At 35.5% G+C, this 16,672-nt stretch overlaps 1 protein-coding gene across 10 annotated transcripts in view; it reads left to right on the top strand.

Moving 5' to 3' along the window:
* The window catches only part of CSRNP3 (cysteine and serine rich nuclear protein 3), a 244,031-nt gene extending 228,394 nt beyond the window's left edge, over nucleotides 1-15,637 (top strand). For all 10 annotated transcript variants that reach the window (XM_074303226.1, XM_074303227.1, XM_074303231.1 and 7 more), the window contains 2 exons: nucleotides 11,579-11,875; nucleotides 14,364-15,637. In XM_074303226.1, coding sequence (XP_074159327.1) covers nucleotides 11,579-11,875; nucleotides 14,364-15,410 — 1,344 coding nt within the window. In that variant the 3' untranslated portion in view covers nucleotides 15,411-15,637. The remainder of the gene's footprint in view (nucleotides 1-11,578; nucleotides 11,876-14,363) is intronic.
* The last annotated feature ends 1,035 nt before the right edge of the window (nucleotides 15,638-16,672 follow it).

Genomic DNA, 16,672 nt, shown 5'->3' with positions numbered 1-16,672 from the left:
GCTACAAACAATTGAAATTGTTTCTCTGCCTTTGCCAGTTTTTGAGAGAAGGTAAAGCGTGAAGAATGAATTTGATCTTTATCAAGTTAAACTTGTGAATGGAGCAAGAGTATTTGCATATAAAATTATTATTAGAAGAAGCAATAGAGAAGAGAACAGGATCTAGAACAATATTTGGAAAGTTGGTTTGGAAATGAGAAAATATTCCTTTCTCCCCGCTCAAATCCTTGACAAAGGAACAAATTTGTCTCAGGCTGAAAAAATGTAGAATGTACAACGAGAGATTGTGGTACTAAGCAATATCTCCATTATTATCAAAAGTTATTTATTTATAAGGGCTTTGAAAAGATGTTTCTTCACTAACAATAAGCCAACATTTACAAAGTGCCTCGTGTGCCATGCACTGTGCTGAGAACTAGTAATACAAAGAAAATCCCTACTTTAATGTAATACCTTACTTAAGTGTGGAGGTAACCTTGAGTTTTCAAAGGCTAGGTGAGGTTGGGGCACAATTCTTGGTAACTTTAGCTTATTTTTTATATGGATCCATCAAAAGATTCTAAATCTGTCATTTAAAGACCTGCCTCCATAAATTCAGGGACTCAGTCCGAAAGTTTTGCTGCTAGGTATTGAAATTTTGGGCCATAACAATTTATTAAATCATTTATACTACTAGAGAAGGGTTGTAATCTGTACCAGCAGAGGGATTATCCACCTGAATAATATTATTGAATGTTGAAGTCTTTAAGATACCAGACAAACAAAATGCATATAAACACAATCCTTTCCCCTGATGATTTTGTAAGGTGAAGCATAATGCTTACACATGGAAAAAAAAAAAAAACTAAAAGAAAAAATATGAAGCTGAAACATAATTGATGTGTGTCATGTCATATGTCATGGCTAAAAACCAAAGCCTGAAAGAATAGCTGAATATGTGTTTTTTAAAATTTGATTATTTTTCAGATTCATATTCTCTCTTACATCCTCCTCCAATTGGGGAAAACAAGAAAAATCAAAAGCGGTCACAAATTTGTATAGTCAAAGCAGCACAAATCCCCATATTGACTGTCTCCCTCTAGATATAGACAGACAGACAGACAGACAGCCACATCTCTCTGAGTTCATCACTTTTCTATCTGGAATTATGTAATTAACTTCCAGAAATGTGGTTGGTTATTGTGTTCTTAAGAATTCCTAAGTCTGAAAACATATTTCTTGAATTTCCCATAATGGAATGTATGACTATAAAAACTGAAACATTTACAAATATAAACACAATATCATTGTATTACATTAGGAGTGTTTCTATACAGTTCTTTTAGGGCCTCTTTCCCAAGGCTTTTATTTCCTTTAATATTCTGTTACCTTTAGGTAACAGAATAATAAAAGTCTATAATAGTACTCCTGGGGGCAAGAACAGCCTTAGGTGGCATAGAATTAGATTGTGTATAAAAGAAAGGAGAAAAACTGGGAGCAAAAGGATAGAGAGGTTGAATATGAGACAATCCTAAATCTGAATTATTGTCCTTTGCTATGGGCTATGGGCGATCACATGTGCAATATCTTTATAGACAAATTATCTTGAGAATCTTCCTAACTCTCACCATCACTACAACAGCTTTGTATTGATTTTTGGTAAATAGATTATGGGGAATAGGTTTAAAGGACAGAATTATAGCTACTAAAGATAGCACACAGTAAAGTGGGATAAGTATTATACTGAAAACCAGAAGATTAATGGAAATATTTAAATATCAGAAACTGACAGGTGGATCTATTTATATTTCTACCTCTAACTCATTTATAAACTTGGATGTGTAATTTGATCTCCATAGAACTGAAGGATTTTAAGAAGGTCTTCAGAGTTATTTCTTGTTGTTCCAAATTCTCTATTTGAATGGGGAAAACAAACAAAATGACTAGAAAATAAAGTAAATCACCAAACCTTTATGATTCCATGACTTACCATAATGATAATCAAGGCCGATTCTTTTATTTAAACAAAACATTTGCTAACTCCCAAGGATAAGCCACTAAACAGAAATATAATAGTTTACAGATTTTATCAGTTTTTCCCCTTCTCTACCAATATTATCCAAATCTTTTGTCTCTATCCTAAAATAGACGAGGTAGAAAACTGAACATGTAATTGGAAGGAATCAGAAAGAATAATCCAAAAAATTTTATGACAAGGTTGGGTGTATAACTAATTGAAGCTGTCAGCTATCCTCATAATAATCTATAATGTATCTTAAGAAGGTGGGATTTCAAGAACTTTAAATGATACAAGAAAAAGACCACTTAGCAAGGCTAGAGAGATAAGGGCATTGCCAAAATAAAGCACTGCTTTGAAAAGAACTTGGAGATAGCACTAGATGAACAAAAGAAAACAGTTTGGGACAAGCTGGTGAAGGACTTTGAAATAAAGTTTTAGTAATAATGCTAATAATTGACTCTCATATAGTGCTTTAAAGTTTACAGAGCATGTTAGGTACCTAATTTCATTTGATGACCAAAATCAAAGTTAGGGAATTTTTAAAAGTAGGCTTATTTTGTGGAATCAAGGACAAAGTTCTTTAGGAAGCATACAAAGAAAAACTAATCAGAGTGACAAAAAGATAATACAATCAACAAGATGGGGAGAGTAATTCTATTCAGTTTTTGTATATACACAATATAATTGTATAGTATACATGCAAAAAATTTCTGGAGCACAAAATAATGTTTTTATCTTTAGGGCTTTGTGGAAGTAGTGGTTCAAGTGAAAAGCAGACAAAAGAACAGAATAAGAATGCAGAGTAATTGAGCAATGATAATTATGGAATCAGGTCTATATTTGAATTTGTCATCCTGTATTATTTAAATTCCTTAAAATTAACATACTAGACCTCACTCTGCTACCTTTTGAATAAAAAATTTGAAGACCAAGACTGCTGAATATAAAAAAAAATAAATAAATATCAGAAGATATTCCTTCCACAATCACTAGAATGTCTAAAGGTTCCTTTTAAATTATCCCAGAGCTTAGAATCCAATTAATGAGTCATGAAAAGCACCCTGGAATTTTTGCACATCATTACTTGCTTATGCCATACATGCATGGGCCACCTTTTGCATGAATTAACATTAGAGTACTCACTGAGAAAAAAATTAGGCATTTTCAGTTACGCTTATTATCATCATCTTCCTTTAGTGACTCATGTTGGCATACAAATGACTCTGGATTTTTGAAGTCTACACCAGCAAAATCTAAGCTCTGACATGTTCTACTATTTTGGAGAGGCTTTTAAGTACAGCTCTAGCAACAACAACCCAAAAAAAGTCTGCTTTCTAGGAAACAGGCTGTGAGGAAGCCTGTTCATCAGCATTATTTTACACACTTGGTGATGAATACTTTGGACAATGGCAGTAGAACAAAGAAATATATGAAAAAGCTCCTTGGGTGGTACCTTTCTGCTTCTGTAATGATGGTGTCAGAGTGACTAAAAATTACATAGTTGTTCAACAACTAACACTAAAAAAATGCAACCAACTAGACAACTCACTCAACACTAAATAGTATACACTTAATAAATATGATTTTTTAAAATGTTGAGTGATTAAATAATTATTATGAAACTATGAATGAGAGCCTTGTCCAGTGACCAGTGAATAGCTACCCTAATCAAGATTTAAGGATTGGGGAATGGGAGGAGGGAGAATTTGTCAAGTTAAAATACAGGAAAATATTACATCTTTATTTTTACTTACCCCTCCCTAAAATGTATCATTTTCTTCAATTATGATTTTAAAAAACCTTTATTCTGAGAAGTGATCCATGGGTTTCACTAAACTACCAAAGGGGTTCATAACAGAAAAATAACTTCATTCATGTAAATAAACTGTAGGCATAGCTTATAAATGAAATCAGAAACCAGGTAAATATACCTGAAAAGCAATAGAGAGGCATATAGTTGATAAGAGTGGGCTGCAACATATTAATAATAAACAGAAGCACGGGAGAACCAATATGAAGGACTTTACCAAAGTGACATAAGATTGAAAGGAAAAATGGAATGGTCAGGATAGTCAGAGTCACACAGGATGAGGAGTGTGATGGTTATGGTTTTTACCTTTGAAGGGAGAACTGTATCAATAAGAACTGTTGAATTTTCCATTATTGTTAGAAGGTCATAGAATTTAAAACTGGAAAGGGAATTTGTGATCCATTCCTTTATTTTCTACATGAAGAAACTGAGGTCAGGGAGACAAGGAATAAGATGATTGTCCAAAATCATGAAATCATGAAAAGTAATAATACTGAGGTCATATTAGTTATTTCTGATGAAACAAACTAAAAATTCCATTTTTCTACTAACTTATTTTTCAGTTCATTTCTAAATTCTGGGAATTTGTATATGAATAAATTAGTGTACTTTCAATGTTGAAATCTTTAAAACAAGGAAAGGAATAGTATCCCTTGGAGGAAAAAAATAAGAATATTCTCAGGTGATCTGTGCTGGGGAAGCAGCGTTTCAATAAGAGATTGCCATTTTGAAGCTAAGATTTCATGTGAAAGACTTGAGGGAAAGTCAGTTGAAAGCCCAGTTATCAACTGGGGTCTGAGATTCAGAAAACTAGCTCTTAAAATGTTGATGAATAAAGCAAAATCCATTACAGGGACAGGATAAGGGATTAAAAGAAGGGCAAGAAGAGAAATAGTTTACTGATCAAAGTAGAAATATCCTATAGGAAGATTTTTGAACTTAATTTTGCTCTGAATGTCATATGATATTTATCAATGATTTCATTTAATACTTTATATAACCTTATATATACAGTTTGTGAAAAATTATCTTTGTTAAGCTTTCTAATAATCTATGGGTTTATGTACCATTTTATCAGAGTTCATAAATCACATTGCCCCCTTCCTCATATGTGCAATTGAAAGCCCACAAACTAAGATGAACAGTTAAGACACATTTTGTAATTTGTAACTATTAAATAATGCAACTTTTGAAAGTTTCTCACTGAGATATTGTCATCATTACTTTAAAAGCCAAACTGGAAATAAGAAGTTCATTTTCTTGCATGAGTTTGGAAGCAATTCCAAAAGGTGAACAATGACATTGTATTATACCATCCACCCACTTAGGGCTGCTACTTTGAAAATTATGCCAGTGTACAGTTCTAGGATGCTTATTTTATTAATCTTGTTTTATATTTGTATCTCATTTTGAATGAATGAAAAAGTAATTATTAAGCATGTTTTTTGCTGTTGTTCATTCATTTGAGTTATATCTGGCTCTTTGTAAACCCATTTGGGTTGGATTTTTTTTTTTTTTTTTGGCAAAGAGAGTAGTTTTTCATTTATTCCTCCATTTCATTTAACAGATGACGAAACTGAGGCAAACCAGGTTAAATGACTTACCCAGGGTCACACAAGTGTCTGAGGTCAGATTTGAAGTTGGGTATTCTTAATGCCAAGGCCAATGCGGTACCCCCTGAACCACCTAGCTGTTCCCATTAAGCATGCTTAATGTCAAGTACTGTGTTAGGCACTAGGAATATAACTATAAAAGATCAGACAGCCTTTGCCTTCAAAGAATTAATATTATGGAGGAATATTATGCAAAGTTCTGTATGAGGCATCTCTTAAAAGGAATTCTAAAGAATTCAAAGATTTGGTTTATGCGCTTGAGTCGTTTGCAGGTTTTTAATGTTTAACCTGTTGATAGTGCCAAGGACTTTGGTGAAAAGAGTAACTTTGGTCCCTATTGGAGCAGTTGCCAGAATATACCTTCACAAACATTGTTGCCTAGGATGATGGCTGTAGACAATGTGTTTGCAAGTATCCCGAGCTGTCTTTGTTGGAATTTGAGGGCAGATGATGATTGAAGTGCTAATGGTGGTGGGGATGGTTCGATTTGGCTGGCACATAATTGCCTCCTTTCTCTCCCTCAGGATGTCCCATGTTTATATATAGATTTGTGTGTTTGCCTTTCAGGGCAAGTTGGTTGGTAGTTGGTGGGGCTAGCCGGCCCCTTCTCTATAGGAGTTGCTCTCTTGGATGATGGCTGTGAGGACTGAGCTAGAAATAGGACCTGTGGTCTGGAAGGTATTTCCACTCCAAAAGGCTTCTTTACACTTCTTCAAGTTGATCAATAGCCATTTCTCATGGTGATGAAGAATGTGGATTCTTTCTCTAATGATTTTTTTTTCAATTATTATTGCAGGGAGTGAGCTGGAAGCAGGTCTGGTTTTTGAAAGGACACTGCTGCTCCCAAAGTCCTTGGGCACAAGGTCCCAGAGTACATGGATTGGGATCTGGGGGGAAAAAAACCATATATATATATATGTATATATAGGGGTCAAGATGGTAATGCTGATTATTTGATGCATCTATGATATTCTACTTTCTATCTCTCAAGGGAGGGGGGGAGGCACGAGGCAGGACAGATCCAAGATTTCAAGCGATCTCATTTTAAAGGTAGTATTATGTAACATAATGTAACTACAATGCAAGTAGATTCAGGAACAAAATTTTGACTGTACAATCAATTTCAATGAGAAAGAAAGAAGTTATCTAAATAGATTCAAATGACTCTGCAAGAAACTCTTAGATCTAGCAATACCACTACCAGACCCCAAAGAGATTAAAATAAGAAGGAAAGGGCCTATGTGTTTAAAAAAGAAAAAGTTATTTATTATCTTTTTTTCATAGTAGCAAAGAATTGTAAACTAAATGTTCCAATGTGATACATGAATGTAAGTGCTGTAAGAAAATACAAAAGGAAGGGGCAGCTAGATACTGCAGTGGATAGAGTCCTGGTGCTGGAGTCCAAAAGACCCGGTTCATTTAATTTATACTTGTGTGACCTTGGGCAAGTCACTTAACCCCAATTGCCTTAAAAAACAACAACAAAATGAAAATACAAAAGGAACCATTTCAGAAAAACCTGGAAAGGACTTGCATGAAATTACATAGAATCAAGCAAGCAGAGTCAGGAAAAATATTTATACAATATTGTACATACAAGCAATTTTGAACTTAAGAACGGTGATGAATGCAGTAACCAACCATGATTCTAGAGTACCAATGACGCATGATACTACCCACCTCCTGACTCAAGATGCAGAATTAGACATATATTTTTAGACATTGCCAATTTGGGCATTTGTTTTGCTTGACTATGCGGATTTATTCTAAGGTTTTGTAATAGGAGGTGGGGAAGAAAGAAGATAATTCTTTTTTTGTTAATTGAGAAAGACATATAAAAGCAATATGAAAACAAAAGAATAATATATTTTTAAAAGAGAAAAGAAAAATATGCAAGTAACTAATTGACCAATTCAAATTTTTAAAAGACATATACTATGTATAACCTATACCAAATTGCTTATTGTTTTAAGAAAAAGGAAGAGAAGGAAGGGAGGAAGAATGTTTGGAACTCAAAATTCTTAAAAAGAAAGATGTTAAAAATTGTCTACATGTAATTGACAAAATATTATATAAAAAAAAATAAAATAGAAGACATGTGCATAAGATGGAAATTCAAATAATCTGGAGTGAATACAAATGAGTAGCATGATACTGTGAGTTTGTTGGGAATGTTAAGTCCCAGATGGAACTAAGACTTCTGATGAATGCTACAGACAACAAAAATATCCTTTCAATACACTGGGGACAATAGAAAGATTTTTTAAAAAATAATTTGATTGTTGAACTGATGGGATAATATGATGATAATGCCCAATGGGAGAGGTGGCAGAACTATTCATTACCTGTTTTGTTGTCATGTAGAAGAGGGAGGAGATTTGCTTTGCTTGGCTCTGAGAGCAAGTTTGCTAGCAGTGATAGAAGTTGCAGAGCAGCAAAATTCAGGAGAACATAAAGGGAAATATCTCCAAGTGCAATGGTAGATAGTGAATCCCCTATTAATAGAGTTTTTTGAGCAGAGTCTCAATAACTTTGGGGCATTTTTCTAGAACTGGGTACAATTTAGAGTAGATAATTTCTGAGGTTCCTTTCAATTGTGTTTTATAAATTTGGAATATAAGCATGTATTTAAACTATATTTTATTAAGAATACTTTTGATAAATTTCTTATTTTTACCATAACATATTAATTTTTAAAATTCCACATTAGTTAAACTTTCTATTAATTTTACACATGAATCTGGGTCTCAAAGCCAGGAAGATGATCTGTGATACTTTGGCTATGTGATCTTGGGCCAATCATTCAAACCCTCAGTATTCTAGTCAGCTCTAAGACCTTAAATTGGAGAGAGGGTATTTACCCTTATTGGTAAAGTTTTCCCCAATGTGGGAGTTATATATATATATATATATATATATATATATATATATATATATATATATATATATAGGAAATCATTGATCTAAACACTATCCTTATTAATTGACTTGGCTTTTACTACCTTAGAAGTTGATGAATATTACAATGAAAGACTAGCCCCAAGGATGAATTGGGATAGGGAGAATGTAACCTTTATTATGCCATTTACTTCTAAATTGCTCTACTTTGAGCAATCCAATTAAAGAATTTTCCCCACTCAAACCTGAATAGAACACAATGGGTAGGAATTCATTTAGATAAGATGGTCAAGGTAGTATAAATTTTTGGCTGAGATCAGTAATGTCCTTCAAAGACTGAGTTTTGAACTAGCAGATGAGGACTTTCAAAAAAAGGAGGGGAACTTTGAATCTCCTCAAATCATGATTTGTTAATAATCATTTCCCTCAAAGGAAATGAGTAACAATGACAACTAGACACCAAAGCTAGGAACTTTTTTTTTAAGATTAAAAATAGAACATGATTTATTTTAAACCAAAAAAAGTTAAGAAAAGACTCATATATACCAAGTCTATAAACATTTACAATAGGCAATTCCTTTCCCTTTCCTGGTGAATCTCTGCCCAGATATCTTTGGAGTCTTCCATATTTATAGTAATTACTTTGGTACCTCCATCTCCACTCCCCATTCTTGCAAGGAGAAAGGTAGTTAAATAGTCCTTCCTTTCCGGTGGGTTTCCATTTTCCTAGGGACCTATGCAGTTCCTCAGACTTATAGTATTACCCTGTGTCTTCACTTCCCCCCCAATATCTCCCCCCATCTCCCCAGCAAAGGCAAAGAGTTAAGAACTGCTCAGTCTACCTGACTCACATGTTTAGTTAAGAGCCAGGTTTATCCCTTGTTGTGGTTCTGTGTATCACTGGCTCCTCAATTCTAGTTAATTCCGTTCAATGGTCCCACAATTAATTGGCTTGGTTTATGAACTTCTCTATTTCCCTTTGCCTCTTTTCCGTGTGGTTTCCTTCTCTCTTAGGGTTTCTGCAGGACTGGGAAGCTTGCCTCTAAATGACATGTCTGTTTATCTGGTATCTCTCTTTCAACTCTCTAGATTCTGTGGTTTAGGTGTAGCGCGCTCTCTCTCTCTCTCTTTTAATTATAGTTTTATTTACCAGATATATGCATGGGTAATTTTATAGCATTGACAATTGCCAAAACTTTTGTTCCAATTTTTCCCCTCCTTCCCCTCTCTTCCTCCTCCAGATGGCAGGTTGACCAATACATATTAAATATGTTAAAGTATAAGTTAAATACAATATATGTATACGTGTACAAACAGTTGTTTTGCTGTACAAAAAGAATCGGACTTGAAATAGTGTACAATTAGCCTGTGAAGGAAATAAAAAATACAGGTAGACAAAAACAGAGGGATTGGGAATTCTATGTAGTGGTTCATAGTCATCTCTCAGAGTTCTTTCGCTGGGTGTAGCTGGTTCAGTTCATTACTGCTCTATTGGAACTGATTTGGTTCATCTCATTGTTGAAAATGGCCACAGCCATCAGAATTGATCATCATACAGTACCATTGTTGACGTTTATAATGATCTCCTGGTTCTGCTCATTTCAATCATCCAGTTCATGTAAGTCTCTCCAGGCTTTTCTGAAATCATCCTGCTGGTCATTTCTTACAGAATAATAATAGTCCATAATGTTCATATACCACAATTTATTCAGCCATTCTCCAATTGATGGGTATCTACTCAGTTTCCAGTTTCTAGCCACTACAAAGAGGGCTGCCACAAACATTTTGGCACATACAGGTCCCTTTCCCTTCTTTAAAATCTCTTTGGGATATAAGCCCAGTAGTAACACTGCTGGGTCAAAGGGTATGCACAGTTTGATAACTTTTTGAGCATAATTCCAGATTGTAAAACTAGGCACTTTTAATGGACTGGGTATAAACATGGGAACAGTTAAAAAAAAATAAAAACAAAAATCAAGAAAGGAGAGTGAAGAGCAAATATGAGAAAACAAAGCAGCACAAACAGATAATGCAGACAAAATCATAAAGACCATTATAGAAGGATCCAGAGGATTTCTGAAAATGTCAAGCTCATTAAATGACATTAAAGAAATGTATGACTGAGACCTTTTTGTAAAATTATTCATCAGCAATTGCTGAAATGTCTTTGTCTCCTGTTCTTCTAAGGCTCCATCTGTATGTTTTATCCTCTTGAGGGCAAAGGCCAATGTTTGCTTTGTTTCCTCCCCTACAAAGGGCAAGGTTTCTCTATAAATATAGTTGACTGCCTAACATTTTTCATTGAAAGAGAATGTCAAAGAGCAATAAAAGTATTAAGAGGTAGCTACTTTTGTAATAAAAAAAAACTATTATGGAAATTATAATTAATGAAATTTACCAATGAATGAAAATGATCAAATAAAAAGGGTAAACGTGGTTACATGTATAGAATTATGATAGTAAAACAGACCCTTTGGTTTTATGTGTACATAAATTTGAACTGTTCTTTTTCGAGCAATTTCTTGTTTGGTTCTATTTGGGATTAAGCTTCTAAAGAATTCCCCTCTTTTTCTCTATCAGTGTTCTCATACTCTCCTCATTTCTTCCTATCAGAGTTCTCAGCCCCTCAATGTTCTGGTCGGTTAGTCGTGTCTGAAATCCTGAAATCACAATGCAGTAGAACTTTATTTCCTGGACTCTATCTTTTCTGAGAGCCCAGTATTCAGTGTCATGGTTTCAAGGACAGTGTGTTTGCTGACTTAGCTTGAGATGACTTCCATTAAGATGCTATCACCTCTGTCTGTACAAGGGTATATTTATTCTAACATCAGAGCTGCCCACTACAAACCAGGCTCCAAAATGACATTAACTGATGGGTGTTTATAGCCCTCTGCTTTCCTCACAAAGCATGGGGGGGTAAAGGTTGTAAGAATTCTTTAACTCCTGACATCAGGAAGTTCACAGTTCTAATTATTTTCATCTAGCTGTTATCAGGGTGTCTAAAAGACTATAAATTTATATTTTTAATTTTTTCCTCTGACTATTAAGAAAAGGAATAGATGCTAAAATAGTTCTGTCTATAGGGAAAAACATTTTACTGTGATTCTTTTGGGTTATGCATGTCAAGTGGCATAGAATAGTTAGTTGCACTTGTTTTGGAGAGAAAATGGTATTAGAATTGTCAAATATGTATCACAAAAGAGTGGGCTATCAGAATGAAATGAGCTAAGCCTTTTGTTTACCACTCCTTGTTCCTAGATGACTAAGAATGGTACCGTAGAATCCGAAGAAGCCAGCACTCTTACATTAGATGACATTTCGGATGATGATATTGATTTAGACAACACGGAGGTAGACGAATACTTCTTCCTGCAACCCCTGCCAACAAAGAAGCGAAGGGCACTGCTTCGAGCCTCTGGAGTGAAAAAGATTGATGTGGAAGAAAAACATGAGCTGCGGGCCATCCGCCTATCAAGAGAGGATTGTGGCTGTGACTGTAGAGTATTCTGTGATCCGGAAACTTGTACTTGCAGCCTCGCGGGCATCAAGTGCCAGGTAAAGATCTGTGCGACAGGGATTTGTAAGTAAAGAGATTAGAAACCAACCACTAAACAGGCCATTGTATCATGTGTAATGAATGGCTGAACGGAGAAAGAATTTGCACCAATAGACACTCAAGGGCAGGATTCGGGTGTGAAGGTGATGGATGAAATTAATTGAAAGGCAAACATAATCACTGTGGATACCTAGGAGACATTGATGGGGAATGTGGCTCTAAATGTGCAGTACAACATGTGGACAAGTTTGAAGTACATTTGTCATTTGACAAACACTTACACATAGGCTAAATTATAATTTACAGCACCTACGCATTTCTCTTGGTGTCTAAACAGGTAGCCTGAGAGAAGATAATGGCAGTCCCCAACCCTGAAGTTCCTAAATAACATGTGAGACAGCATGGTGTTGTGAATAGAGGGCTAGACTTAATTTGAATCCTGGCAATGCGATCTGGACAAGTCATTTAATCTCTTTGGGATCCTGTTTCCTCATTTGTAAAATGATCCTATGAGCTGCTTCTGATTTTCCTGCCAATGTGTCTGATTGCCTAACATTCCATATAGTAGTTGAGTTGTATTTAATTAAAGCCAGCAACCTGGATTTTTGGCTCAGCCTCTGTCACTGTGTATATGACCTGAGATTTCCTTTCATTAATAAAAAGAGAACAGTGGACTACATGCACCCAGCTCTGTCATTCTCTGTTACTTTCTGTAATCACTGTCAGTTTTCTGAGAAATCTAGGCTTCCCGGACAGGGAAGTTCACCCCTGCAATAATGTGAGAGTAGTTGCTATATTCTGAGCCTACCTCCCCTCTCCAGTCAATGAAAGACGACCTTAATGCTGCCTGGGAATGCAGAGGTGGGAAAACCCAAATGAGGGGGGGAAATAGGTAATGAAAGCAGATTTACTGGTAGAAGTGGTTTTGGTTTTTGCTATAGCAGAATGACAGCAGAGGAACTTGTTACTCTTCCTTTCTCTAAAAAGAACTAAAAAAATGCCTTTCACCATCATGTCTCCTGCCTCTTTACCCCATTACAAGGTGAAGTAATAACCACCAGGGCCACACATTATCATTTTTTCCACTCTCTGGAAAGCTGAAGTGAAATATGGAAACTTATAGATAAATATCTACTGAGTTCCCAGCCCCAGTTACTCATCTATCAAATGGGGTCTCAGAAGACCCTTGCAACTCAAGGTCTATGATCAATGACATTGAAAAAAAAATTTAAAAGAGGAGCTATAATCATATAAAATCATAGGCTATGAAAAATTGAGCTATATCATTTGATGTTTGAACACTCACAGTGTACATGATAACTGTCTAAAAATCTTGGGAAGTTAATAAAGTAGAACAATCCTTAGTTTTGAGATTTGCAATGCAAATAGGTAGAGAAAAGCAAATGGTAGAGAAAGAAAACAAAAACAAATAAGCACATGGCATAGGGACACGAATCTACACTCCTGCAAATAGAACTGTGTATATAATACAAAAAGGCTGATGATCTAGAAATGTAGGAAGAAGAATATCAAGGAAAGATTGTTAGAATAAAAGTAGTGAGGGAAGCGAATGTAAATTGTTAGCACTACTGTCTATCTACCCAGGTTACTTATACCTTCGGAAGCTAATACTTAATGTGCAATAAGAAAATGGTATTTACACACATATATTGTATCTAGGTTATACTGTAACACATGTAAAATGTATGGGATTACCTGCCATCGGGGGGAGGGAGTGGAGGGAGGGAGGGGATAATTTGGAAAAATGAATTTAAAAAAATAATAATAATAAAAGTAGTGAAATAGTGTTATTCAGGAATGTGTCTTTATAGTTGTAGAGGAAAGGAAAGAGAAGAGTTTGTACCAAACAAGGTATGCTTTGATGAAACAGAAGAGAAAGAAAGACTATGTGAGGGGAAGAGCACTTAGAAAATGTTTGGGAAGCACTGAGAAAATGAGATCGTAGCCTTAAGAAACAAAGTTGGGTGACTGTTGTTTGGGAACTGGCTAATCAAACTGATAGATATTTAATGAAACATTGTAAAAAGTTACAAAAAGGAAGAATTCAGAGAAATCAGGGAAGGTGGATATGAAACAATGCAAAGTAGAATAAATAGTACCAAAGGAACCATACATGGAACTACAGTGATGTAAAGAATGCTAAAAGGAAATCTGAGTCTTGATCTTGATCCCAAAGAACATATGATACAATATATTTTTCTCCTCTAAGCAGAAATTAATGCGAAGAGAATCATTCTTGTTTTAAGTTGTTTTCATTTTAATGCAAGTCATGAATTTGGAAGTAAATGTTATTAGAACAAAAACCCGATTTCCTTCGCTTTTTAAAAATTGAGTACTGGTTTATTAATCATCTGCTTTGGTATCAATTAAATTCCCTGAATCAAGACTCACATTCAGTCTTAGAAAAGGCTGAAGTTGTTGTTTTACTTGTCATGTTTTCATAATGTTCTCTCTCTCCCTCTCTAGGTGGATCGGATGTCTTTCCCATGTGGTTGCACTAAAGAGGGATGTAGTAATACAGCAGGTAGGATTGAATTTAATCCTATCCGAGTCCGGACTCACTTTTTGCACACAATAATGAAACTCGAACTGGAGAAAAACCGAGAGCAGCAAATTCCAACACTGAACGGCTGTCACAGTGAGATAAATGCTCACACTAGTTCTATGGGCCCTGCTGGTCACCCTGTGGAATATTCAATTGCAGAGAATTTTGAGATTGAAACAGAGCCCCAAACAACAGTGATGCATTTGCAGTCTGCAGAAGAGTTGGATTGCCAAGTAGAAGATGAAGAAGAGGAAGAAGATGGGAGTAGCTTTTGTAGTGGAGTTACAGATTCCAGCACACAAAGCCTAGCACCAAGTGAATCAGATGAAGAGGAAGAGGAGGAAGAAGAAGAGGAAGAAGATGAAGAAGATGAGAAAGGAGATCATTTTGTGGAAGGTCTGGCCACCCATGCCGAAGTTGTGCCTCTTCCTTCAGTTCTCTGCTATTCTGATGGCACTACAGTCCATGAAAGCCACTCTAAAAATGCCTCTTTTTACACTAGCTCTTCAACTTTATATTACCAAATAGACAACCATGCTCCAGGCACCACAAATCAAATTCCTGAGAACTATTCTGAAAGAGACACTGTTAAAAATGGTACCCTTTCTCTGGTGCCTTACAGCATGACATCAGAGCAGTTTGTTGACTATGCTCGACAAGCAGAAGAGAGCTATGGCAGCTCACATTACCCATCTGCAAACCCCTCTGTAATAGTCTGCTGCTCTTCATCAGAAAATGATAGCCATGTGCCATGTAATAGCTTATATCCCGAACATAGGCCAAACCACCCTCAAGTGGAATTTCACTCTTATTTGAAAGGTCCCTCCCCAGAGAGATATGTTTCTACTTTGAATGGCGACAGTCACATAGTTGAGCATCCTGCTGAAAATTCCTTAAGCCTTTCGGAAAAGAGCAGATTGCACGAAGAATGCATCAAGTCATCAGTGATTGAGACCGTCCCCGTGTAGTAGGTTAAGTTGTCCCAGAACCACCTTCCTATATTTAAATGCACTGTTATTTAATTGGATTTCCTAGACTCAGCATTGTTTTAAACTGTGGACCAAGAAAACTTGGACTATGGTTAAAGTTCCAGATGCTTTTGTTTCTTCTTTCTAGCTTTTGGGACAGTGGCATTGCACAAATACAAGTTCATACAAGGATTTTGAAATAAATCAGATGTTTTTGATATAAAAAAGAGCTAAATTTAAAAATACATATTTCAGTCACTGACCCGTCAAACTCTGTGAAACCTGCCAACCTGTATAGATCAAAGCTCCAAGTTTTTTGATTATTGGGCCTGTGCAAGATTCTTAACTAATACTTGGAAATGATCAGATTTAGAGTCCTAATTTTCAATCTATCTGAAGTTGATAGTGACTTTTTAATGTAAAAGTAATTATTGTAAGAAAAAGATTTAATTGTTCATATGTATTTTATTTATGGTAGTTTAGCAGATCATGTTTTGATGGAAATTAATATGTTCATTTAAACTTAAGAGCCACACCAGAGCATGCCCATATGGATTGCATCTAGCGTTCCATCTACATTTTTATGAACATTACTAATACGATCTGCAGATACTTTCTTAAAGGTGAACTAGGCCTATTTTTGCTATTTTGAACAAATAAATGAATCTATTTGTGCAGGTCCATATACAATTTTCTCTAAAGGTAAGGGTTAGGACAATCCTGCTGCTAGGGTCTGGATCAGTGCCTTCCCACAGTTAGTTCCAGGGAAGGAGGTAAAAAAGAATTGCCACTTTAGAAACAAAAACAATAAAAATGGCATTGTCTTTGTTCTTAGCTTGTCTAGTAGCACCTTTGAGCCCTCTGCCCCCATATGGAAATGCACTTTAGTGCCCTTGGCAGTACCTGCTGAGGTGTAGGGACTGTGAAAATTTTAGGGGGTTAGGGGCTGGGGTAGAAAGCTGTAATTATTGTGGGATTTATATGATACAGTAGTCTTAAAATATTTTTTGTGAAAGAACAAATAAAGGTTTTCTTCAACCAGTTTGGGAATCTAAATCAGAGGCCAATAAGATCAGTTATAATGCTATCAGGTTATAGGAAGCATGAAACAGACATGGATGGAGCAAGTAAACTTTTTTTTCTATACAAAGACCAACATTTGCAAACTAGATGTATAGAGAGATTTCAATTTTGTAGTTAACAGTGTGACTATGGGCCATCATCCAAATATTCAACTAGGCCTTATGTTTCTGAAGCATTAT

This window comes from Sminthopsis crassicaudata, chromosome 3 (assembly GCF_048593235.1).
Source record: "Sminthopsis crassicaudata isolate SCR6 chromosome 3, ASM4859323v1, whole genome shotgun sequence".
NCBI classification, from domain to species: Eukaryota; Metazoa; Chordata; class Mammalia; order Dasyuromorphia; family Dasyuridae; genus Sminthopsis; species Sminthopsis crassicaudata.
This window is presented reverse-complemented; position numbering and strand designations above follow the sequence as displayed.